Source organism: Amphiura filiformis, chromosome 4 (assembly GCF_039555335.1).
Source record: "Amphiura filiformis chromosome 4, Afil_fr2py, whole genome shotgun sequence".
NCBI classification, from domain to species: Eukaryota; Metazoa; Echinodermata; class Ophiuroidea; order Amphilepidida; family Amphiuridae; genus Amphiura; species Amphiura filiformis.
This window is the reverse complement of record NC_092631.1, coordinates 45,514,431-45,541,293: the sequence shown is the minus strand read 5'-3', so window position 1 is coordinate 45,541,293 and position 26,863 is coordinate 45,514,431. Positions and strand designations below refer to the sequence as shown.

At 37.6% G+C, this 26,863-nt stretch overlaps 1 protein-coding gene across 1 annotated transcript in view; it reads right to left on the bottom strand.

The window, feature by feature from the left end:
* LOC140149559 (uncharacterized) overlaps positions 1–25,255 on the bottom strand; it is a 33,491-nt gene extending 8,236 nt beyond the window's left edge. Inside the window, exons 1-20 of the mRNA XM_072171638.1 lie at positions 25,240–25,255; positions 23,047–23,205; positions 21,139–21,450; positions 20,014–20,049; positions 19,350–19,385; positions 17,827–17,850; positions 16,714–16,743; positions 15,353–15,481; positions 14,301–14,423; positions 11,434–11,550; positions 10,530–10,669; positions 10,163–10,332; positions 9,906–10,009; positions 9,517–9,680; positions 8,170–8,286; positions 5,979–6,084; positions 5,341–5,413; positions 5,116–5,173; positions 4,109–4,182; positions 3,243–3,318 (exon numbers count right to left, since the gene is read on the bottom strand). Coding sequence (XP_072027739.1) covers positions 3,243–3,318; positions 4,109–4,182; positions 5,116–5,173; positions 5,341–5,413; positions 5,979–6,084; positions 8,170–8,286; positions 9,517–9,680; positions 9,906–10,009; positions 10,163–10,332; positions 10,530–10,669; positions 11,434–11,550; positions 14,301–14,423; positions 15,353–15,481; positions 16,714–16,743; positions 17,827–17,850; positions 19,350–19,385; positions 20,014–20,049; positions 21,139–21,450; positions 23,047–23,205; positions 25,240–25,255 — 2,064 coding nt within the window. The remainder of the gene's footprint in view (positions 1–3,242; positions 3,319–4,108; positions 4,183–5,115; positions 5,174–5,340; positions 5,414–5,978; positions 6,085–8,169; positions 8,287–9,516; positions 9,681–9,905; positions 10,010–10,162; positions 10,333–10,529; positions 10,670–11,433; positions 11,551–14,300; positions 14,424–15,352; positions 15,482–16,713; positions 16,744–17,826; positions 17,851–19,349; positions 19,386–20,013; positions 20,050–21,138; positions 21,451–23,046; positions 23,206–25,239) is intronic.
* Between the last annotated feature and the right edge of the window lie 1,608 nt (positions 25,256–26,863).

The following is a 26,863-nucleotide window of genomic DNA, read 5'->3' as shown; positions in this document are numbered from 1 at the left end:
TTATGCTTTGCGTTTGTAGTGACAAATTGTATTGTATGAACGCAGGGTCTTTGAATGATACCTAATCGACTCATTTATTTAAATAACACTCTGCAGCTACCACATTAAATCCTTAAAATGTCAATTTAGACAGCCACGAGTCAACACAATCCAAGACAAAGAGGGGAACTGTCTCACAGAAGAGGAAGACATACTAAAGAGGTGAACGGAGTATTACTCAGACCTTTACAATCACCAAACGGAGATCCTAGTGTAACCATAAGCCAGGAATCATCAAACAACGATGACTTTCCTGTCTTGAGGAGGAGGTGGAAGAAGCCATTAAATCACTTAAGAATGGAAAGGCTCGGGGGGTATACAATATTACAGCTGAGCTCATCAGGCATGGAGGCTAAATGACAAAACTGGTGATTGGCCAACACCATGGACTCAGTCGCTCATCATCACGCTCCCCAAGAAAGGCAGGCTGCAACAATGCCAGAACTACACAACCGTCAGTTTAATCGGTCACGCCAGTACGGTCATGCTAAAAGTCTTACTGAATAGACTGAAACCCCAGGCAGAAGAAATTATCTCTGAGGAGCAAGCCGGTTATATGAGTGGAAGATGCACAACCAAGCAAATATTTAATCTGCGTGTCCTGGCTGAGAAATAGAACCAACACCAGCTGGACATCTTCCATGTGTTCATTGACTTTAAGAAGGCCTTTGATCGTGTATGGCACAATGCACTGTGGGCCACAATGAAGATCTACAACATGGGCCAGAAGCTAATCAAATCAATCCAACTGTACAGTAAAGCCAGCAGCGCAGTACTTGCACGAGGCAAAATCGGAGAATGATTCCACATGTCAGTTGGCGTACGTCAAGGTTGTCTGCTATCTCCTACCTTGTTCAACATCTTCTTGGAAAGAATCATGACTGAAGCACTAAAAGACCATTGTGGAACAGTCAGCATGGGAGGCCAAACAATCACATACCTAATGTTTGCTGACGACATTGATGGATTAGCAAAATGAAGAAGAGCTTGCAGACCTCGTAAAGTGGCTGGACACAACATCAACCAGATATCATGGTATGGAGATAAGTGGAGAGAAGACAAAGCTGATGAAAAATAACGATAGAGAAATAAAAACAGCAATCCCAGTCAGTGGCCAGCAACTTGACACAGTGAAGAAATTCAAATATCTATGGGCCATAATCAGCCAAGAAGGTTCCAAACCAGAAATCCTCTCCAGAATTGCACAGACAACAGCTGCCCTGGCAAAACTGCAACCGATCTGGAGAGACAAAACATTACTCTGAACTCCCAAACTAAGGTTATTTTGTACGCATGCGAGTCGTGGACCCTGATTGCAGAACTACAGAGAATGATCCAAGCTGTAGAAATGAGATGCTTACGAAGGCTCCTCGGCATATCATAACACTGACCACATCACCAACGAGGAAGTGCGAAGAAGAATATCGCAACACATGAGAAATTACGAGGTTGTCCACTATTAAAAAGTGGTATGGCCATGTAACAAGATCCAGTGGCCTATCCAAGACGATCCTACAGGGAACAGTGCAGGGAAAGAGAAGAAGAGGCCGGCAGAGAAAGAGATGGATGGACAACATCGCAGAATGGACTGGGATGAACTTCTCACTGACTCAAACTCTGGCACACAACCGAGACAGATGGAGGATGGTGGTGGAAAGGTATGTCATGCAGTGTCCCTACGACCCAGGAGGGTTATGGGAGCAGTAAGCAAGCAACATTTATGGCTTTAAATCTGTAGTGTTGGCGACACCTACAGTGATGAATAGACAGAAACTATAAAAAAGACATGCTTATTATTGGCTAAAGAGGGATCGTTTATAATCTAAGGAATAATAAGATTAATACTAAAATTTGAAAGTTTTGTTTTGTGGTTAAAATGGAAACAATATTACTGTTATAATTGTGATGTACCCTGCATAATCCTTTATCATGAAATAGGGGAATGTACCTTTATACTCATGCAAGAGTTTGTGTATTATGACATCATGGGGAAAACCCAGATGAATGCAATAACATGAATCAAGACTAGTTATGTCAAAGGGGAAATCCGCTGATATCAGTATGTTGTAATAATGAACAATGATGGCAATGCCTATTATTAGAACATTGGGAAATCCCAGGTGGATTGCTATAAAGCATAATGTTCATAATAATTACAGGCAGACCTGTATCGATGTGATAGTAATGTGTGGTTGATGTAGCTTACTCTCAAAAATGAGAACATAACAATTAATTATGGATACTCAGGGAGTATTACAAAGTGTGGCCATGGAGAATTCCTACAGTGCTACAAGTTCAGCATTGGCTGAAATTATGGTTATGATTTCGGAGCTACGAAAATGGACCAAAGTAAGACATAGGGTCTACTGCGGATTGTGTCGGACTTTATGGAAAAGGTTATAATTATTATCATCTGGATACAGATCTGACAGGCTGCAAAAGCCTTTATCATTGAGACAGTTTATAGTGTTGATCTGGTCTAGCTAATATGCTTACAGTCAAATTCCTTCAAATAAAGGAAATTGCTAACAAGAAATATTTTATGTTGTCAATGTACTACTGTGTTGTCGGAGAAGATCTAGAATACGTCAAAGAACATACTTCTTCCAAGAAAGGAATATATATTCTTCTGTCGACTTGCTGAAGTCTGGTTTATGAAACAACCGGGGAAACAACACATCTGTCAATATAAGTGGGGAGAACTGCATCGCAGTCCTGCTTCCTGTGTGTGAAAGGTGGAAATAGCACCATTTTTGGAGAAAGCAGCGCAAGGATAAGCGTTTGGAGAAAGCAGCGCAAGGAGATAAGTGTTTGGAGAAAACAACGCCATTTTTGTGTGAGGATTTTATTCGCAAGGATATTAATTTTTTATCAATGCAAGTGTACAATGGACTTCGCTGATTTTCGCAGGACAAGTGAATAAGGATATATACATCAGCCGTCTACAACATTGCAAGAACTCTATCTTACTATCAAGAAGAAGAATGCTGGCTAAGTACTGATTAGTTTAAAGAATAATTATATTTGATTATTTTATATGTGCATTTGTTGTCATATATTGAACCAATTATATCTTACTTTCAATTAAAGACTTAGATTTTGTTAGCTTAATCAAACAGTGTATTTGTGTTGTGCATTCGTGTGAATTTGGGTAATAGGTGTTTTTGGCCTTGAGTAAGTGCGGCTCGTAACAAAATACATACGTTATATTCTGGACTCTCAGACGTCGTCGCATAGTTCAGTTGCTCATAAAACACTTGCAAATTCACCAAGTTATCCCTAAGAATATAAGAACAACACCACACAAAATAGGTTTAATGCATGTTTAAGCGAATTGGAATGAGCGTTTTGAGCGTTTCGACAGCATTTTTTGTGGGACATGAGAGCACATCAGACCTATCGAATTGCATTCTGAATACGAAGAATGTCTTTCTGATATCAAATAATTTTCATTTTATGAAATTCACGATATAATACAAATTTTATGACAAATTATTAAAATTTGATATTTTTCACATTTGGAGATATAACAGTCCTCGAAGTAAATTTTATAAATTTAATGATATAGTCTTAAAGTGTATGTAGCTGGGAGGAAAAGCCGACGATCAATTGAAAATTTTGCTACCTTTCATATTGAAGATATGGATTTTTTCCCCAAAAGACCTATTTTTTTTGGTGTTTTGGGAGAAAAAATCCATATCTTCAATACGAAAGGTCAAAATTTTCAATTGATCGTCGGCTTTTCATCCCACCTACACATGCTACATGTACATACACTTTAGGTAGAAATCATCAGATTTATAAAGTTTACTTCGAGTACTATTAAATATCAAATATATCAATTTTAATGATTTGCCATAAAATGTGTATTACATTGCGAATTTCAAAAAATCTAAATATTTGATATCAGAAGGCCATTCTTCGTATTCAGAATGCAATTCGATATGTCTGATGTGCTCTAATGTCCCACAATAAATACTGTCCAAACGTTCATACCCCTTCCCTTAAAGAACCCCAAAGTAAGATGTTTTGAAGACTAGCAAAAAACTTGTCAGTAAATATGACTTACTCTATAGTGGCTTTGTCATTGATGTTAAGAGTGGTTTCTGGTCGAATTGCGTGAATGTATCGTAGTAAATGTGGCTATGACAAAAGAAATACAATCGTGAAAACATGATCAAAACCCTCCAAAATATACAATAGGGAATTCAATGTGGAGGAGTGAAATATAATAGTTGTTCACCTTTTCAGGGGATTTTAAAGTAATATTGTGTTATTTCCCATGTATTTTTCCCGATATTTGTTTTTTGATCTTTCTCGGAGCCAATTGCTTGGATAATTTTTGGTTCATTTAGAAAAAATTGGAAAAACATTTCCTAAAATTACCTAAAATTTTGTATCCAAAAAGACAATGTTTTGCTCACTTCATACTCTATCAAAATGGTAACGATGCATTTTGTACATTTAAATATAGCATGGAGTTAACACAAATTATAACTTTGCCCTTTTTGGATACAGAATTGTATTTTTTTGTAAGTATTTTTTTAATTTTCAAAAAATCAACCACGAATGATTTTAGAATTTCCCAAAACGTATTTGGAGCCAATCAACGTGATTTGTGCCGCAAATAAAACATTTTTAGTATTATTTTATAGCAGCCTACATAGATGCCTTTTATACTGGATTTTCTGATTTACTGGGCTCCCGGAGGTGCTGCTCTGCCTCCCGGACCCGCGCCAAAATTATGGAAAACTAATGAAACTTTATCTTTTTGACCGTCAATAGGGAAACATCTCGAAGCGGTGTTGGTAATGAGGGGGGGGGGTTAACAGCTGTAAAATCATACTTAATACAAATTGGTGAAAAATGTTGCTCTTCTTCCCCCGCCCACACTTTTTAGATTTTTGAGGGCCATCCTGGCTGGAAAAAATAGATCAACCTTTTCGGGCTGTTGCTGCAAGGGCCGGCAAAATTTACATTTTCTTTAGCCCCCCCAGGTAGGAGCGGCCACGGTACGCCACTTCGCGCCGGTGCGTTAACCCTTCCCCCTCCTCAAGTTGCATCTCGGTTACTTACCCTGTAGACATTAGATGGCCATTTAGATTGTGACGTAGTCTTGCTGTATGCCCTTGAGCTAGAAATGACAATGTGAAATTGGGGCACGATGTTAAAAAGATGTTTTGTAACATTTAAATTTTTTTTTATTTGGCAACATTTTGTAAATAAGGGTCAAAAACGTGCGTTTTTAGGGATTTTTTTGCATGCAGTGACAATCAAGCCCGAAGATTTGTATACACCTACCTACATTGCTGCGCACAATCGCATCCCAATAATTCAGCATTTTGTAGATAATACATCAATTGCTTGCATGCATCTGTATGAAGTGTAAGTATGGTAAAGCAAAGGTGAAAAAAGTTGCATACCCACATCCTCCTTACAGTTGTAACTCACCAATCCCCTAAAATCTGATACCACCCTAACAGGTACCCCATCCCGATAACCATGGGCGTCAATCCCGAGGGGACAGGGGCCTCCTCATTTCGACAAAATGGCCCACTGTTTTTGTTCTTTTCAGCCAGTTTTTGACAATTCAGGCCGAATGCCCCTCCCCCCACGTTTCAAGCCGGATTGCCACTAATGCCTATAATGGACATATGCTTCTTCCAAAATAGTCCAGTCTGTTCCCGTGTCTGTTCGTTCCTGGCGTGAGGGCGAGGGGAGTTGATATTGTGCCCCCATCCCAAAATTTGGAGGGGACATGTCCCCCTGCCCCCCGGGATTGACGCCCATGCTTTGTGCACAGTACATGTCGGCACAGGAAAGGTTCCTGTGCTGAACTATAAAGTGAAATAAACAAATTAAAAACATGTCCTACGCAATAAACCTGCGTAATGAGTCCACTAATTTCAATGTTAACTTATAATTTTAGGTCTACGTACCTTGAGTCACATTGGTTATGAGACACGGTGTACCCTTCAGCAGAATCGTATCACTGCATCCGCAGTGAGTCTGAATATTCTCGTGAAGGCACGATTGAAGACACACCTGTGAAACATATTAATTAAAGACCCATTCAGTGATCCCAGCACAGGTGTAAAAAAAATTAAAAATGTTTATAAATTGCATAAGTCATTCAAATTGTCATTTGGTATTTTTGAAATGACAAATTTGGCAAAAAAACAAAGAAAACAGCAGTACTGACGAAGTTGACGCCCCATTCAAATTCATGTAGCTAATTTAGATACTGTCGGTATCTAAATTACAGATTAATGTAAAATGTCTTATTTTATCTTAAATACACGGCTTTTGGCTGAACCACTCGCAGGCTATGTTAGCACATCTATGACAATGACAAAGGTACCAAAATCTGAATTTTGATGATTTTTACGATAATCCGGATGAGCAAATCACTGAATTGGCCTTGATCAATTTGAACTGTTGAACATGTTGAAAGTTACAACTTCTCAATATCTAAGGGGTTGTGCAATAATTATGTGCCCTGGGAGAGGGTAGAATTGGGAGAGGGGAAGAAATTTTTAGGTAGCCAAAATGGAGGGGTTCAAGCAATTTTTGGCAAGCCGAGAGAGGGGGAGGGGTAAGCGATTTTTGGCACACATTCATGGCTTGCCTTTTAAATAAAGGGCCCTAAAAAGGCTTAGGAAAACATTTAAATAATTATGCAAATTTTCATGCTCGCTGTGCTCGTAATACATATCTGGAAAGGTTTGCAAATTGGGATCCCAAAAAAGTTTTTTTTTTGGGGGGGGGGGCGTGATTTTTGGCGGGCTGTTTTGAAACTTTACCAGGGGGATCATAATTATTGCACAGCAGCTGAGAGCGAGTTAGTGGCATAAGAGTTAAGTCATATGGTATCAAAGTGGCATAAACATAATGGGGATGTCAAAAATGTCATATTAATGTTGTTATGTAACTAAAGTTTGTTCGGTTTATATAAGGCGGAAAAAATAAGACTCATAACACCGTGTATTGATATTGAATGGCATGCACGCAGTTGGGCGCAATGCTTACGCTAGTTGTGCGTTGCGTAATGCGTGACTGGCGCACGCTTATGTGAACTTACGCGAGCGTGAGTTGGGACTTTATTGACGCGCGTAGTAACAAAAGCCAAATAATTTCCGCCTTATATAAACTTTAGGCGGTGCTCCGAGTAAAGTTACTATGCATCCAGGTATCGCCAGATTTATCAAATCCACAGATTAATATAGTGTAGCGCAATAAAAATATAATCATATAGCTACAAGGAGTAGACCCTATAAAACTTCAGGATTAACTTTCACTTCTTCATGACAAAACTTGTTTACAAATATCATTATATTTCACGTCTGATGATCCTGTCAATAAAACTCCCTACGGACCGTGATTGGTTAGTAGCGCGTTAAAGGGCTGTTGATTGATCTGGTGCCTCCATCGGAGAAAAGGAATAGCAGAAAATGCCGAATTATTTTTGTACTTTTACAAGGCAAAAAAGCATATTTTCTAGGCATTTTTGACATGGTGCCTATTTTCTAACTTTTGAGGCGGTTTGTATGTCTGAAGGTGAAAAACTTACCACGGGGCACGCTGTTTCCAGCCGAGTTCAGAAATTTCAATTCGTAAACAAACCGTATCTGAGCTTGGTTGACAGATGATGTCAGACGTGAACAAGTATCTTTATAATTTCCGACTTTTATCATGTGGGCTGGCCATTGCCCTGTTTAACAAGTGATGTCAAGTTAACTACCCCTTGCCCACTGAAATTTGACGACTCTTAAAAATAATGTTGAAACTAGGTTGCCGCTTTCCAACTGAAGAGTCGGTTGCCTTGAAAAGAGCCGTTGAAGTGCACTGCCTCTTGTCCAACAAATTGCTCTATGGCTTTTTTTTGCGTTAATCTTTCAGTGAACAAGGGGCAGTTGATTTTAATGACTCGCAATCTTTTCGGAAATGTCCTGTTATCCACTAAAAGATTGAATAAGTCAACGGATCTTTTAAGGACCACCAATGTTTCAGTGGGCAGGGAGGCGGTATGAATAACCATCATACATCCCCATCGAACAATATGATCATGATAGTATTTAACAGAAAAACGCAAATCACACAACATGGATGGGAAAATAAAATTAGGTTTACCTGTCGATCGTAGGCTTCACGGTCACTGTCAACAATTTCTCCATTTTTGATGATCTTGAAAGTTGTGTCTGGCCCATAACAGTTGCCATAGCGACCGCCTAATCGCGATATATTCTCCTAGAAACTCCAGAGAAAAAGCTTTATCAGCAACATTCACTAATAATAAATCAGTTAGGTATCGGCCCTTTTCGACTGACCCTAAAATGTGGCCAAAAATGCCGACCGACCCCGACTTTATAGCTTTAAGGGCAAAACCAATTTGTTTGCTTTAGGCCTTATTGGGCGCTGAAACTTGTTGATGTGATTATTTATTATATGTTTTCTAACAAATTATTGTATAATTTGTAATTCTAGACTTGGACAATACCAACAGCTTTCACACAAAAATATTTTTTAGCTATTTTCAACATTGACGTTTCTTTCTTTATAAAAGTACATATCTTGTTCTACTTTTTTGTTGTAGTTTTATTTATATTATAAAGTGTGTGTATATTTGTGTGAACATTGAGGGCGCTATTTATATATATTTTAATTAAATTTAGCCAAATAATAGTGTGTTATTCCTTTCATTTCACGATAAAGATTATAAAGAAAATTTCCTTGCTTTTTGTTATTCATATACTGATATATTGATGGTATAAAAAGACGGCGAAATATTTAATATTTTGCCCTTGAACAACAATAAATTATCTTTTCACGATTATAAAAAATAGGCTAAACATACTTTTTATAGAGATTGTTACACTCGAAAGGCCCTTTTCCACGTACTTACTCTCTTAAATGGAAAGATTGGGGTGAGGGAAAAGTCCAAATTAAGATTGAGAAATCAGTCTTAAAAATTGAAAAATCAAACTAAATTCCATTGCATTTTCAATCAAATTTTAGACTTTTCCCTCAACACAAGATTGATCTTTGGGTTTAAGATAGTATGATTAATGCTCCCATTGGTATAGCGAAGTTGTGTTTTCAAGGATCTTGATATTCTTATGGTGACCCGGAAAACAAAAAACGTCTTAATTTTGTTAGCTTAACTGATTACATGTTGCTCCCTAGGTCTTCATCCGCACGACCATCAGCTGGAATTACTCGCACTTAAAGCAATCGTAACTTATGACGTATCATAAGTTTTATTTCACTAAACTGACTTACGATCAGTACCCTTTGTAAGTAATATGGATTTACTGCAGGGACACTTCATATAGTTACGTCTAGTAAAGGGGTATTCGTAACTAACGAACGATTATTTGAGTTACGAATGGTTTAGTGAAATGACCCTGAGGGTGTCAAGACTTCATATTTGCAAAGAAGTAGCAGATCTAAGATCCAATTCTGCTTTATATGACTTACATAGCGTAGTCCGAGGGATGTAACTACACCAGGTTTTATAGTAATGCCGTTTTCTCCCGGTGATGGTCTCACATTACGAGGCGTTAATGTCACTCGTATTCCGGCCTCGGGCCCTGTTAAACTTATGTATTCATCTTGCTGTAAATTCATGATCAGTCTTAAGCCTGCAAAATGATGCAAATAGTATAGGTATATAGAAATACGGAATAAAGAAAGAGAGAAGAATATCGTGTTTATGAATATGAAATCCCTTGGGAAAAGTTGTTTGTTTAGATATTACAGGGAAAACCATGACCCACATGTAATTGAATATACATATACATTATACATATACATACATTAATTTGTAAACAAAAGGTATTACCCATATTTTATTTGAATTGCCTTACCATAGTTGGGTCCGGTCTTGGTAGAATACACATCTCTACCAGAAGGGTTATAATTGAAAGTGTAGCAGTTCCCGTAGTCATCCGATTCAAGTAGTGTAAAGTTCCTTTGGCAGATAAAGTAGCAAGATGACAAATTAATATGAGTACAAAACATATAGGATGGTATCGTGCAGTTTTTATATTTCTAATGATTACAAATATGTATATTTTGAACTTAGTTAGTTTCGTTTTTTAATGTTTTAATGATATCTAAATACCTCTCATCACATCCAGATTCATCATAAGTACATTCCAAAATAAAGTCATCAAATTGGTGGCCATAGTCGCGTATTTCAGCTCTAGTAAGATGCAGTACGTCCCGTAAGTCTTGATAATCGGGGTATTGACTAAACGTAAAGAAGCTCTTCCAATCAACAGGATCCTCACCCTGTTTGTAAAATAACGAAGTAAAGGCGTTTACAAATAATAAACAGCAACCGGACCTGTACCCAGGGGGCGCAACACGTAGGCTATTTATGAATTTGTCACAAACAATGCCATACTAATTGCCAAGTCTGTATATATATTTTTTTATAAACGAAAAGCCTCTTAACTATATTGTACACGATTGTGTGAAGTAAATACCTTTACACGACCAAACATATTTTCCTTGTAAAAGTTTGATTGAAAATACTCGAAAACATTCTCATCAGCGACAATGTTCAGGTACGGCTCATACCAGTATGGATCAGCAAAAGGGTCGTCTGCTTCAGGGGCAGTAGTATCTATAAGGTGAAAATATAACAAAGTAATGGTAACAGAGCTTGTAGTATGTTGACATTTTAATAAAATTGTCAATCATAATTCATTGTTTTCTGTTCCAGCGTGCGGGGTCCAAGTGTGAAATTTACTTAACCATAAGACAAAAGTACTTTTGTCCTTCGACACAGACAGAAACAAGGATACACATCACAATTATATGCCAATTCGCCGTAGAACAACCGGATCAACTACCATAGCAATAGGTTAAAACAATTTTTGAATATATCGCCCTGCACTAGTACGTTCAAGTGGTACCTCTGCATTGAACCATATCATACTGATTCACTCGCACCTGTAAGATTAGTATCTTCGAAAAGATCGATATTGTATTCAATCTATGATTGCAGACATACACAGGGCAGGACGATATCTTCAAAAATTGTTTCCTATTGCTATGGTATTTAATCCTGTTATATCATCACTTCTATGGTGAATATACGCTACTGTCCAGGAATACTGTGCGAGCTATTTAAATATAATTATCTTAGCTATAAAGCGGATGGTTGCTTCAAATATGGGTTACACAATATATATATAAATATGTTGCCATTAAAGATTTTAAGAAATGGGATATTATGTTGAAGGCTGACATTTTGAGATACATTCCATCGGTGAGATCGATGTTTCGTAACCACACAGAACTTAATCCACATTGACCAAATTCGTATCTCAAAAAGCCTCAAAATAGGGGTGTGGTTGCTTCATGTATTATAGGCGTTATACATACCACCAACACATCCATCTTCATCCTGATCATCACCACAGTCATTAACCGTATCACAACGGTAATACTCGGGAATACACACAGGCCGACCAGGACATTTCCAGTATCCGCTTGGGCAGGCTAACAAGTGAGCAAAATGAAGTGTTACTAGCATGAAAGTGTCAATGTATGCATTGTTATATTAACTCTACCACCCAACCCTGCAGGCTAACAAGTGAGCAAAATGAAGTGTTACTAGCATGAAAGTGTCAATGTATGCATTGTTAAATTAACCCTACCACCCAACCCTGCAGGCTAACAAGTGAGCAAAATGAAGTGTTACTAGCATGAAAGTGTCAATGTATACATTGTTATATTAACCCTACCACCCAAACCTGCAGGCTAACAAGTGAGCAAAATGAAGTGTTACTAGCATGAAAGTGTCAATGTATGCATTGTTATATTAACCCTATCACCCAACCGTGCAGGCTAACAAGTGAGCAAAATGAAGTGTTACTAGCATGAAAGTGTCAATGTATACATTGTTATATTAACCCTACCACTCAAACCTGCAGGCTAACAAGTGAGCAAAATGAAGTGTTACTAGCATGAAAGTGTCAATGTATGCATTGTTATATTAACCCTATCACCCAACCCTGCAGGCTAACAAGTGAGCAAATTGAAGTGTTACTAGCATGAAAGTGTCAATGTATACATTGTTATATTAACCCTATCACCCAACCCTGCAGGCTAACAAGTGAGCAAAATGAAGTGTTACTAGAACGAAAGTGTCAATGTATGCATTGTTATATTAACCCTACCACCCAACCGTGCAGGCTAACAAGTGAGCAAAATGAAGTGTTACTAGAACGAAAGTGTCAATGTATGCATTGTTATATTAACCCTACCACCCAACCGTGCAGGCTAACAAGTGAGCAAAATGAAGTGTTACTAGAACGAAAGTGTCAATGTATGCATTGTTATATTAACCCTACCACCCAACCGTGCAGGCTAACAAGTGAGCAAAATGAAGTGTTACTAGCACGAAAGTGTCAATGTATGCATTGTTATATTAACTATACCACCCAACCGTGCAGGCTAACAGGTGAGCAAAATTAAGTGTTTTCATATTCATATTCAATTTATTTCCATCAAAACCTATACATAATAACACCAACAACTTTATATAAAAACAAGATGGAGGAGGTGCAACTAAAAGCAAAAGCCTGAGAAAACGTTGCACCACCTGACAATTAAACACTCAAAAAATAAACAGACATACAAACAAGACATGACAAGAGCGGTGACCGAGAACACACACACAAAGAAAATATATATATGAGAAAATAATCATTTATATTACAGACATTTTGATCAATTAACTCATTCAAATCCAAACTCAGGGACCGCCAGTGGAATCGGACAGGTAGGCCATGTACCACACAAGAAGGCAAATGGCCCCAGAGGCCACCAGCGTCAAAGAGACCAAGAGGAAAACTACGTATACGAATACGAAATATTGAAGCGACAAAATTAATGAAAAATTACTAATATTTTGATTTAAATTAATTTAAAACTGGTATTATTTATCTGGAGGAGAGATGAAATGCTTTTTTTCGGAAAGAAAGCATTACTAGCATGAAAGTGTCAATGAATTCATTGTTAAAGTTACGTGTAACTCTTGAAATATTAATCTAAGTACACTAACATGCGGCGGTTTAAACAACATAACAAGGTGTATAAACCTGGCACCTAACAGCCCGAGTTTATTGGAATTTTTAAACAGTTCTTTAAAATATTTTTACAAGGCCAAAAAAAAAAAAGGTTCGTCTCAAAGCTTGCGCGCGCGTTTGTAAAATCCCACGATTTGACAAAAAACAAATGCGGAAATTTTTTTTATTTAAAAAAAAAATAAATTTTTTTAGTTTTTTCCAGAAAAAAATCGGCGAAAATCAGAATTTTTCTCAAAATACCATAAAAAAGTCGGGAATAAAAAAAAAAAAAAAAAAAAAAAAAAATCGCATTTCGCATTTGTTTTTAAATTTATCGTGAGCTTTGAGACAAACCTTTTTTTTTTACCCAAGCAACGTGTGAGCAGCATGAGGAGGAGGTTCCAGGCTGTTGTGGCTGCTAGTTGTTTGGAATTTTTAAACAGTTCTTTAAAATATTTTTACAAGCAACGTGTGACCAGGCTGATGAGCAGCATGAGGAGGAGGTTCCAGGCTGTTGTGGCTGCTAGTTGTTTGGAATTTTAAACAGTTCTTTAAAATATTTTTACAAGCAACGTATGACCAGGCTGATGAGCAGCATGAGGAGGAGGTTCCAGGCTGTTGTAGCTGCGTATGTTTTTACTCCCTCTATTGAGGTTAGTGACTGATGTTGTTTGATCACAGAATAATGATCAAATGGCACATTCTGTTTGAGACCCAACTACATTCACAAGACATGTACTCAACCGCGAAAAATGTGATTGTTACAAATGCGGTGTCATTCATTTTAAGGGGGGGGATCTGAACATCTGAACATGTCATAAATAATCTGAGATATAGATACTTGAAAAAAATTCCAGACCTTTTTTTTGGAGTGGATTATTGTTACCTTTATTATTATTATTATTATTATTATTATTATTATTATTATTATTATTATTATTATTATTATGCTCAGTTCAATGCAGTTTAAAACTTTTTAAATCAGTTATTAAATATTAAAATATGTGGCACATTGAGCTATTCCAGTTGAAATCCACACTTCCCCATGGAAGACACAACATTAATCTCCCACAGGGGGTGTATATTTCAAATGAAGTCACCCATTCAGGTAACCCCATTTGAAATTCACACTTCCTGAATGGATTTCATCTTGAATAACCCAATAAGAGGCATATTTACTTGTGATATTACAGAAACGTTCATCGAGACCAAATTCCTTGCAATCACGGAATCCGTCGCATTCTAGAGCTGTTGGGATACACTGGTTTTCAAATCTACACGGACGGTAACCAAGGTCGCATACTATATTCAAAATGTAAGAACATGCTATTAAAATCAGAAAACAAACCGACTGCTTAGTGCAAGAACAGGGTAATTGCAATAGCTGCCTTGTGAACATTTGGGCAATTTACACACAGTATATTATACTCATCTAGACATGGCAGCTATTGCACTTATCCACTTCTGGCACTAAGCAGTCAAAATGTTGAATATAATGAAAGCAGTTTCATCATACCCGTGTATTAGTTACTTGTGCATGTTATAATTTAAATCCACAATTTAAAATGCCCAAGCAATTCTCTGCCAATCTGGGTTCTACTCTACTTTAGTAGACCATTTTAATTTATCATCCCTCTAATCCATCTGCCCATGAAAACACTACCTATGCTGTTCTGATCCAACAGCTATAAATCTTTAACTGCACCTGAGAACCGCACCACCCTTAAGGTGGTACTACATCCCTCAATAAATTTTTGACTATTTTTTCATTTTTCTCAAAAACTAATAACACCCTGGTAACAAAGGTTATGTATATTATAGGGGCAACGAATCCGATTACTACACTGGAATTTCAGTGACCCAAGACAAGCGGTTCGACACTTGTGATAGAAAATGAGATACCGCTAGGATGTACCTCATTTCCTATCATATTTACTGAACCGCTTGTCTTGATTCACTGAAATTTCAGTGTAGTAATTGGATTCCTTGCCCCAATAATATACATAACTTTTGTTACCAGTGTGTTATTAGTTTTTGAGAAAAATGCAAAAATAGCCACAAATTTAGCACAGGGGTGTAGTACCCCCTTAAAAATGACTTTTTCTCTGGGCACAGCGGTCACTGGGGATATGTTGTGTTTTATGCATGGAATGGTATGAATTGTTTATCAAAAAGGGACTGCAAAGCAGTCTAGGTTCTTACAACTTGGTAAATCAACAAAGTAAACTTACATGTACCACTACAGTAGATCTCATCTGCTCCACTCGGGCAATCAGGAATGTTATTGCAAGTTTGCCAAAGTGGCAGCTCTTCGTTTGTATCAGGACACGTAAATGTCAAGTGCTCCAGATCTATTTCATCTGCAATACAAAGTGTAGTATAGGTAGTTTGGTGAAAGCTCAAAAGCTATTGCTCGAAGAAAAAAAAAGTGCCAACCGAGGTTCTTAATATTCTCGTACATTCTTTGGAGAACATACAAAAGAAGATTATTCAGCGGCCAAATATCATTTAATGGTTTCTTCTAAAAACATTAAGGGTCCCCCTGATGAGGTTCAAAACAATCCTTTTGAGTGAATAGGTTTCTTGGGTATACTTATAATTGTGTTGTTCTTTACAGAACACTTAACCGGACATAAGGAAAAGAGAATTCCTACTTTATCGTTGCAGGCACAGACTTTGTTATTCTTCTTATAGCACCCAGCTAACCATATGACTGTGTCTATATCAAAAACGCCTTAAAACGCACTTTGTTCTTCAGGCTAGAGCTGGATTTTGCTTCTATTGTACCACGTGTATTGTATTGTTGTTTTTACATTACATCTTGTTTTTCTTGTATTGTATTCATTACCGTATATTAAACTGACATAAGTGCTGTGTGCTTCGTATCTATACCAAAATGATATAAGAGCAAGGTAGTATCATACCACATTCATTTAAATACCGTTTTGTGTGTGAAGATAGTCTTCATAATTATGGTTTTTTTATACTAAATATGGAGTTTCTTTCAACAAGAGATTTATGGATAATGTAAGTTGATAACGTTATTTTTGCGGGCTTTGTGTTGGATTGACTATAATTCGCCGTAGAACTGATGTTATAACAGGCTTTAATAGCTAGGTTAAAACAATTTTTGAATATATCGCCCTTCACTACAAGCAGGTGGCACTCATCACCTGTGTATGTCAGCAATCATAGATTGAATACAATACCGATCATTCCAGCATGATATGAATATTCTATAGCAATATGATCCATGTCTTTATGCTTTGACATGCAGAGGTACTGTGTGAACATACTAGTGCAGATCGATATATTCAAAATTGTTTAAACCTATATGATAGTTAATCCTGTTACGTCATCACTTCTACGGCGAATAGCAATATCTTGAGAGAGTACCGTGTTGTGAGTTATGTATTGGCATTGCATTTTAATGTTAAAAAAATAACCCGGTCTACATGTTGTTGATCGGCCAAAAATACGATCGGCCGCGCTAGCAAAGAACATGCACAACTTTTCCAGTTTAAACAACGCAACCGTTTTGCAATAAATTGATATAAATTGTTCTTGAAACATTAACAACAGTTCACCTTACCTAGTGTCCCTGCACTACCAAAGGAAATTTCTGAAACAAAACGAATTAAAATCAAACAAATATAATAAGATTTAGATAAATCGGCATACAAAATACAACCATAATAAATCATCATCGTCATCGTCATAAGTCGTCATCCTCAGTATCATCATCTGGTACTGATAACGTTTCTATCTGCAGCTGCTGCTATACTAGTACCAATATCTTACCGATGGGTGAAGGCTTTTGAAATACATGCATTTTAAATGTACTTTGCCTTTTTGTGGGACATGAGAGCACCTCAGACGTATCTAATTGCATTCTGAATACGAAGCATGTCTTTCTGATATCAAATAATTTTCATTTTTTAAATTCACGATATAATACAAATTTTATGACAAATTATTAAAATTTGATATTTTTCAATTTTTGATATATAACAGTCCTCGAAATAAATTTTATAAATCTAATGATATATTCTTAAAGTGTATGTAGCTGGGAGGAAAAGCCGACGATCAATTGAAAATGTTGACCTTTTATATTGAAGATATGGATTTTTCCCCAAAAGACCTATTTTTTGGGTGTTTTGGACAAAAAATCCATATCTTCAATACGAAAGGTCAAAATTTTCAATTGATCGTCGGCTTTTCATCCCACCTACATACACTTTAAGTATAAATTATCAGATTTATAAAGTTTACTTCAAGTACTGTTAAATATCAAAAATATCAATTGTTAATGATTTGCCATAAAATGTGTATTACATTGCGAATTTCAAAAATTCAAAATTATTTGATATCAGAATGACATTCTTCGTATTCAGAATGCAATTCGATATGTCTGATGTGCTCTAATGTCCCAAAATAAATACTGTCTAAACGTTCATACCCCAGCCCTTAAATTATTCATTTTACATTAAAATTATGAATTTGTACTTCAAATTATGAATATTTTACCTTATAGTCAGGAATTGTACCTTAACATTATGAATTTTTACCATTTGACCTTTAATTATTGAGGACCCTGTGGTACTTCAGCCACCAATGAAATTATGTTGGTGCAATTGACTACTAATATTAATTATCATAGAATACTAGTGATGAAATTAAAATAGGAATTTATATCAAAGGTTACCTGACTCAGTGAAATCATCCTCGTCTGAAAAAGAAGGAACGAATCGAAAATACATTATAAGAATATGATTGCTGTTTACTGCAATAATGGTAAATTATTATATTTGAAATAATAGATGAAATAAAAGCATATCAAGTTTTAGTTTGTCCACGTCCATTTTATGTGACTATATATATAAACGGTAGTCCTTTCGTTACAATGGAGGGTCATCAAGTCTGATTATGTTAGGAAAAACTAGCAAAATATCGGTCAAAGTTGATCTTTCGGGTAGAAATTCTCCACTTTTCACACTTACGTTTCAGGGAGGGGGTCAACCTCATAACGAAAGCACTTGCATTTATCATGTTTATAGGATATCGTCAACTTTTGGTTCACGAGGTGATTGAAACATCTATAGTACCTTTACCTTTAGTGACGTCAGCGCGAAATTCAGTGGTCGCAGTATTAAATCGCGCGCGTTAAATAAAAAGGAAGTTTTTTTTTAAATTTCAAAATCTAATGGTGACCCGCAGGTCAAATTGCTAGAATTGTACATTAAACACAACTAAACAGACACAATACAATTTGCAGGCAGCAGCTAAATCAGCGTCAATATTGCAACATTGAAACAAACAACTATACAAACATCCAACCCAACCAAACTCCCAGTAGGCAATGAGGATAAAGTGCCTTCCCCAAGGACACAACACGTTGGCACGAGCGGGGCTCGAACTCGCAACCTATGGATTATGAGTCGGGCCCGGGAGTCGGGCGCCTTATCCACTCGGCCACACGTGCTCCCACTAAATAAATAAAAGCACTAGCGTACTGACACTCGCGTTTAAAGACGGTGTGTATATACGAATCCGAAACAACGACCTGCACGCATTGATGACACTGACTCGGATGATGGTAAATAAGACTATGAAAGCACTCAATAGAATTTGAAGGGCTCTACGCGTAAATAAAAAAGGCCGTGTTATTATAAAAAAAAACTTAGAAAGTGAATCAAATTAAAATTAATTACAGAGTACAGAGGAACTGTTTCAAAATAGATCGTCAAAGTCATGCAGGAAACTCCAGGTCATGCATTGCATTGGTTTGAATGAGGACTACTACTGGAACCAGCTTCTTTTGTTAGAAGCCACACATGAGTGAAGTGGATAACCTCCATAGGAAAAAAAACTAGCATTACCCACTCGGCTGTATCGATACCTGGGCTGTAGTGACGTCAAAATGATCGAAAATGGCCGCCCCGTCCCAATTTCAAGATGTTCTAACTTTATTTCTTTATAACGGAGACGTTTTTGTGCTTTAAAGGAACCAGGTATGTTTATCAATTCATAAACAATGATAATAGGGCAAAACACAACATGACCCGGGTGATCCTTTTAAAAAAAATCAAAACAGGTAGAAAAAAAACAAATCAAGTGTCTACGTCAAAATAAACCCCAACATAACCACAGTAACACGAACGTCCATATAAAACGGACACCACATTATACACTTGCATAAACATTATTTTATTGACCATGTTGACCTACCGTAATACTCAGTTTCTCGCTTCTTTCGAATCAAATCTGAAACAACAAATTAAAATTAATGCAGACAAAGTTTATATTTCATACAATAGAAAAACAAACGGAGTCGTAACTACAGAACATTTTGAATATTTATTTAAAAAGGAATTTCCTTGCACACACCTAAATGTAAATTAAAACGCAATATTCATAAGAGCCACCATTTACAACAGGACGGCTCTTTTCAGAGCCATATCTAGTCTTCAGTAAGTGTTTGGCTATCTAATTTGAAGAATTCGTTTCAGATCCACTATTAAAAACGGGAATCTAATTGCTTTAGGGGAATTATCCAGGAAAAGTACAAAGTCTTTATACCGACTCTGATCATAGTATATTACATACTCCTTCGCACGATTAAACGACGAGCGAATAATCTGTCATGACAAATATATCAAGTGTTCTACTTCTGCAGCAGCTTTACAGCCCCAATGTTTGTAGACTTCTTTTATTCGCATACGTGTACGTTATTGGACTACCGGAATGCCACGATTGATTTGTACTAGATCTTGAGTGGACTTAAACGTTGAAGACTCCAAACTTTGTGTTAACACTGACATTTCTTCTCCTCCGTCTCATTGGAATACATTCTTTTACTTTTCTGCCGATTGACTATTATTCAATATCTCACCTTGTATTTCCGCTTCTCTCCTCTTTCTAAGTCCTCCTGAATAGAAAATAAAAATAAATCAAACCTGTTGTTATCTCAGCTACTGTATTTCTATATTACCCGTGTTACACCACACAGTAGCTATAGCGACCGCAAAAATCTGCTCATAGAGGAAATATAGGGTCCACAACTTATAAGTTCCCCCTAAATACTTTTGAAAATAAATCGAAAAATGCAAACGTGTAAAAAAGTATTGGTAGCCTTATTTGTTTTACACCTATGGACCAACTTATAGCGTCACACGTCATTGCGTTCAGTCACAATGGTTTATTATGTTAAAAAAGAGACCGTTTTAAACAGTGTTAAAAGTTGCGTCTGAGTCCATAGGAATCAGCTCTCAAACAATACAGTAGGCCAGGTCTATTAGCTGCTATTCATGTGTTTGAAAACCTGACTGCTATGGACTCATGTGCAACTTTTAAAACAGCCTCTTTTCTTACACAATTAACCATTGTGACTGAACCCAATAACGTGTGACGCTATAATTTGGTCCATAGGTGTAAAACAAATAAGGCTACTAATATTGGTTGGCATAATTATGATTAAAAATTATGCCGCGAGATTGCGTGTCTGGCTGATGCCATTTAGTTCTTGAATTAAAGCCATATTATAACATTTGCTGAGGAGGACGCCCTCACTGAATTTTTTTAATTCCTTTTTTTACACGATTAAATTGTACTTTATTAAACCAATATAGCCTGCAAAAATCAAGACTCTAGGTGCTGTAGTTTTGTCAAAATCAGAGATTTTGAATAAAAGGCTGATTCAGCCCTTTATTATTACGATGGAATTGTTAGTCGAACGCATACACGATGTTCATAACACACAGTACTACGCGGCGTGCGCGACGGTGATATACACAACAAAGGGTCGTACCACAACATGACCGAAGGAGTGGTACGTATTGGCGACATGTGCGCTGGTAGTAAATTCAATTTTCTTTGCTTTGAAGTAGTTGTTCGGCTCAAAAATAAAGGGATATATCTGACAGTAAAGCTAACATTTTATGGCAAAGAAATGCTAATCTATTTTGTTTGAAAATGTTATAATATTGCTTTAATATGACAAAAAAGTTAGTGTACAAACCCGGTCCGTTTACGCACACGACACCAACATCAACAGTATGATCTGCTGTGGCACCATTTTCATGTAATTTAAAAACACAATCCAAAAGTGTGCTCTCCGGGCCCTGGCAATCTACAAATGATATCAATACGGGGCCAGTACCGGGTTGTCCTGACTGCGAAACGGAAACGGCCGCACCAAGACCAAGCATGTGGCATATGACTCGACCATCGTGAATATCCCACGATCCAGACGCATCCTGGACTGTGCCCCATGTGTCTCCTCGTTGAACCTCCACTCTTCCATCTGTCAGACGGACATTCAGTGTGATACCTGATAATAATAAGAGTGATATTATCATGTATATAGTATGCACAATAAAGTTCCCGTTTGTGAACATGATCCACAGCCAGCATGGCCAGCTGGGTAGATTTTGAATATCAATGTGACCACAATGTGCGCAAGCTAGGATGATCTCTTTAATTTCAGATGGTAAATGATGTACAAATATTACCAAGTTATGAAACGAAACAAATTGAAGGAAGGTAACCTTTCGATTCATGATTGCATTTTTGCTACCATTAACGTTTACAGCTACCATTCAATATCGTAGCATGGTCCCATTGTCCGCACTCACTACACATGTACTTAATTGAGTAAAGTAATATTGTGATGTGCACTCACGATAGATACAAATCATTCAAGGTTTAAGATATGGAAGGCTCAGGGCCGTTCCTAAGGATTTTGCCGCCCTAGACAAAGCCTCTCCCTGCCGCCCCACCAAAGCATACCAAAAAAGTGTTAAGGGGGGTACCAGTTGCGGATCTAGAGCAGTCAGAGGAGGGGGGGGGGGGCAATTTTAGAAAAAAAAAGAAGTGGCCATCTCGTCGCGCTTGCGTGACGCAGAGGTGCCCACTCAAAAGTTAAAAACTTTTGGAAAATGAAGACAGAATTGAAGCCATTTGGTGGACTATTTTTGCACTATTATTGTTTAAAATTTTAGTATGAAGAAGCCGAAAATTTGCGAAATGACGGTCCAATTGAAGACATTTGTAGATAAGTTTTAACCTTTATTGTATAAATTACCCGGTATTGCTTTACATGTAAACATAAAGTTGCACCTATTGACAGGTCAATTGAAGCGACTTTTTTCACTGTTATTGTATGAATAATTTTTATTGGTTTAAAATCTTTCTTGGGTCACCGTTGAACGCAAATAAGTCTTAATCCGCTTAGCTTAGAGAAGCTATGTTCACCACTGGCAACAGATACGGGAATGGTCAGAAAAATGCCCCGTTTTGATATGGCCACGCCCATCTCATGAATATGCAAACCGACCTTTGACCCTTGATGACCTTTGACACGGAATTGACCTTTGACACGGAATTGACCTTTGACACGGAAATGACGTCATCGTGACCTTTGACTGACCTCGGTTGACCTTTGACCCGGAAGTGACGTCATCGCGACCTTTGACCTTGGTTGGCCTTTGACCCGGAAGTGACGTCATCGTGACCGTTGACCTTGAACTCGGAAAATAATTGAAACAAAAGTCACCGTACATGTTTTGAAAATTATTTGGTAGGACTTTTTCTAACAAAATCAAACAGCTTCGAGGTTAGAGCGGTTTTTATAATTTTGCATTAATTGATTAATTGTCAACACACAGAGCTCCAGGCCCATTGGGGTTCGGGTATAGTGTTGAGAGGAATGTGGTTTTAGCACAGAGTATCGAGTATTTAGAAACGTATTTTGGAGAGACCTGAAGGGGAGGATCACATTCAGATTTTGTAGTATCCCTATGTATTGGTCCATTACCCATAGACGCAATAGAGGCTGTGGAACAGTCGATTATATATGAAATAATATTCATTTATATTTGAACAAATTTGCTTTGTGGTAAAAGGGTTTGTGGTAACACACACTTACCTTGATGACATGTTGTTGGATTAGCAACCGGTACCGTGCAATAGTCCCAATGGTTCGATTCCCCGGCAGCTGGATTTCCTAGTGGTTGACCCGTCTCCTCAATGAAACACCATGGGCCATTCCTAATCCCACCAGGATTTCTGCAAAAGTTGTGGTTACCTATAATTATACACAAGGGGAAATTTCCTTTGTAGTGTAGTCGCTGATGTCGCTTGAGATATGCAATTATGGTTCAAACAGAGTAATCAGTAGTCAGTGACAATAGCTAATATAAGCAAGAATCCGAATGTTCAAGTTCCAAGTTGTTAAGCTTATAGCATGTTCAGGCATAGCATTCGGTGCGGCCACGAGGTAGTGGCCAAGGCTTTGTGGCCGCCACGAAAGTCAGTGGTTAAGTTATGCAGTAGTGCCTTATTGACTTTATTGATTATCCAAATGTCACGGCTCTTGTGCGCTAGCAGGGTAGCGTATTGGTGGGCCAGCAGTGAGGTCTTTGGACAGAGGGTCCGCCTTATTAATCATACTGCAGTTACTGTCCGTTTTCCTATACATAATACACAGTGCTCTTTCCCATTGACGCGTGACCTCTACAAATAGCCTACGTTAAAAGAATGGGGATATGCCTAGTTAACGTCGCTGTGTGAAAAATAACCGGCCAATATTAAAAGTACTCTTCTAAAGTTCTAGAAAATATAGTTTTGTAACATGTCCTAAATTTTTAGCTAATTTAGATGTTTGGAAATATTCGTACTTTGGTGTTTTAGTTAATGTTATAGGTAATAGTACATTGCCTAGTTAACGTCGCTGTGTGAAAAATAACCGGCCAATATTAAAAGTACTCTTCTAAAATTCTAGACAATATAGTTTTGTAACATGTCCTAAATTTTTAGCTAATTTAGATGTTTGGAAATATTCGTACTTTGGTGTTTTAGGAATGATATGTAAACGACAGATAACACCAAAAAATATGAAGAAATTATTTCCAAACCGTGTTAAGTCTGCAAACCACCATGTTTCTCATTTTCAAGAACGCTGGTTAACAATAAGCAGAGTTTTGTGTCATTTCGTAAACAAAAGCCCACACAGAATTGTTCTCTAGCGCTCGCTTTATAATCGTTCACCCAACTGAAACTATAATCCCAACCATTGCTCCATTGTACGTGTAAAAGCAGAAACATATGATGTGTGTATTTAACCAGAGAAGATATGATTTAATCATTGAATAAGTTCATCAGGTTTGTAGATTAAATAAACAAGACATTTTTGAGTGACAAAACCAAGTGAAAATTAACTCACTACAATATTTCGTCCTTCACGTCGGAGGACTTCATCAGGTATGACTGATATGGTCATCTGATCCACTTTCCCGGGAGATGGGTTTCCGGTTGGGCTTAGACTCTTTCGCAGTCTTCAAAAGCGGATCATATACGTGGCTAAGGAAATATGTGCCCTCCTCTCTGTTTAAGGTCTTGCTCCCCCTTCTAAGCCCAACCGGAAACCCATCTCCCGGGAAAGTGGATCAGATGACCATATCAGTCATACCTGATGAAGTCCTCCGACGTGAAGGACGAAATATTGTAGTGAGTTAATTTTCACTTGGTTTTGTCACTCAAAAATGTCTTGTTTATTTAATCTACAAACCTGATGAACTTATTCAATGAAGTTAGAAATTTACACGGTCAACCAACGGTCAAGAAGATACGTGATTTGGAAAATGTAAACAAGAAAATCTCTAGAGACAAAAATCATCTGACTTTCACGCACCGCTGCAAGGATCTAAATCTAACGCCGGTAAGCCTGAAAAGATCATTGAAAAGGCGGAAAAAGAACTTGTTCGGGAACGCATTCGCGTGATCAGTAATAAATTAGTTTCCTTAAACAAAAAACACGTCGCCATAAACAAAGAATTAGAAACACTTGAACCGGAAGTGAAATCGCAAGTTGAGTTTCATGTAAACAATGCACGTGTGACGGAAAATGAAAAATGCAAAAGCCGTCAAATTACGAAGCTCGAGCGTTTGAAAGACGGAAATGAGAGAAAAATATCACCGTTAAAACGCCATGACAATGTAGACCTGTCAGCAAACCAACTTAAGAAATGGGTGACAAATCTGTCCAAGCACAAATTAACCCAACCGGAGGAGAAACTTTTGCAGAAAGGCTTGAACTTCGCGGTAAGTTGTGAACATATACCAAATGAAGAATTCATTGTAGCCACCGAGAAAGCGTGTAGTTATATTTCCGCTAATGATCGTGCAGCCCTGAGAGCTGAAGTTGTAGGTGTGCTCCGGAATGCAAAGCCTCCCCAGTCCAATGTTTCAAAAGAAGAAAGGGCGGCGATTAAGTCTTTAAAGAAAAATGATTCCATTCTTGTTATGGGCGCTGATAAAGGCAGGTCAACTGTTGTACTCGATAAGGAAGATTATGAGGAAAAAGTACATGAAATGTTGAAAGATGATAAGACTTATGAAACACTAAAAGCCGATCCCACTGCCAAGTATAAACGCAAGTTAATAGCCATCCTCACTAGACTCCAGAAAGAAAAGAAAATTGATGATGCTCAGTATAGGCTCTTATATCCTACCACGGCCAATACTCCGAGATTATATTGCACCACTAAAATTCACAAACCAGGCAATCCTATTCGGCCCATAGTGGATTACACGGACTCCCTTGGGTACGAAACGTCGAAAGCTTTAGCTGATTTACTGAACCCACTTGTTGGAAACACAGAACATCATGTGAAAAACTCAAAAGATTTAGCGGAGGAACTTAGTGGCGTTTACATAGAAGAGAACGAAATATTCAATTCCCACGATGTTGTCTCTCTTTTCACGAACACACCTATCAAAGAGACACTAGATATTATCAAACAAAGACTCGTCGCAGATAAAGATCTGAATAAGCGCACAAAACTCGATGTTGAGGACATCGTAGAGCTCCTGGAATTTATCTTGACCACCACATATTTTGAATTCCGAGGCAATGTTTATAGACAGCGTTTTGGTGCCGCGATGGGCAGTCCGGTCAGCCCTATCATAGCAAATTTGTTTATGGAGTTCCTTGAACAACAGGCAATTGCGACCGCGCCTATAGATTGTAAGCCGCGGCTCTGGCGCCGATATGTCGACGATGTTCTTGAAATAATCAACAACGGTCAAGTGCAAAATCTAACGGACCATCTCAATACAATAGACCCAACAGACAGTATCAAATTTACTTTCGAAAAAGAGAAAGATGGAAAAATTCCTTTCTTGGACACACTTATTATCAGAAAACCAGACGGCTCCATAAAACTCCTTGTGTACAGAAAACCCACCCATACTGATCAGTATCTTGATTTCAATTCCGAGCATCCTCTCCATCAAAAAATGGGAGTTATCAGAACCCTTTTTGATCGTATGAACTCTGTCGTCACAGAAACAAGTGATAAAATCAAAGAAGAAGAGCATATTCGCACAGCCCTTAAAAACTGTGGCTACCCGAAATGGACGATGGACAAAGTAAAAGATCAAATGCAAAACAAAATCCAAAACGCTGAAAAACCAATCTCTAAGAAAAGTAAGACCACTGATGAGAAAAGCAAAGGCATGGTGGTTATCCCATATGTTAATGGCGTGTCGGAGCGCATTCAAAGAATTTTCAAGAAACATAAGGTAGATACGGCCATGAAACCTCACCAAACTCTCAGGCGTATCTTAGTACACCCGAAGGACAAACGCGAGAAAGAAAAATCAGGCAATTGTATCTATGAAATTGGATGCCAAAACTGCGATCAGTCCTATGTCGGTGAAACATCTCGCATGTTTGGAACTAG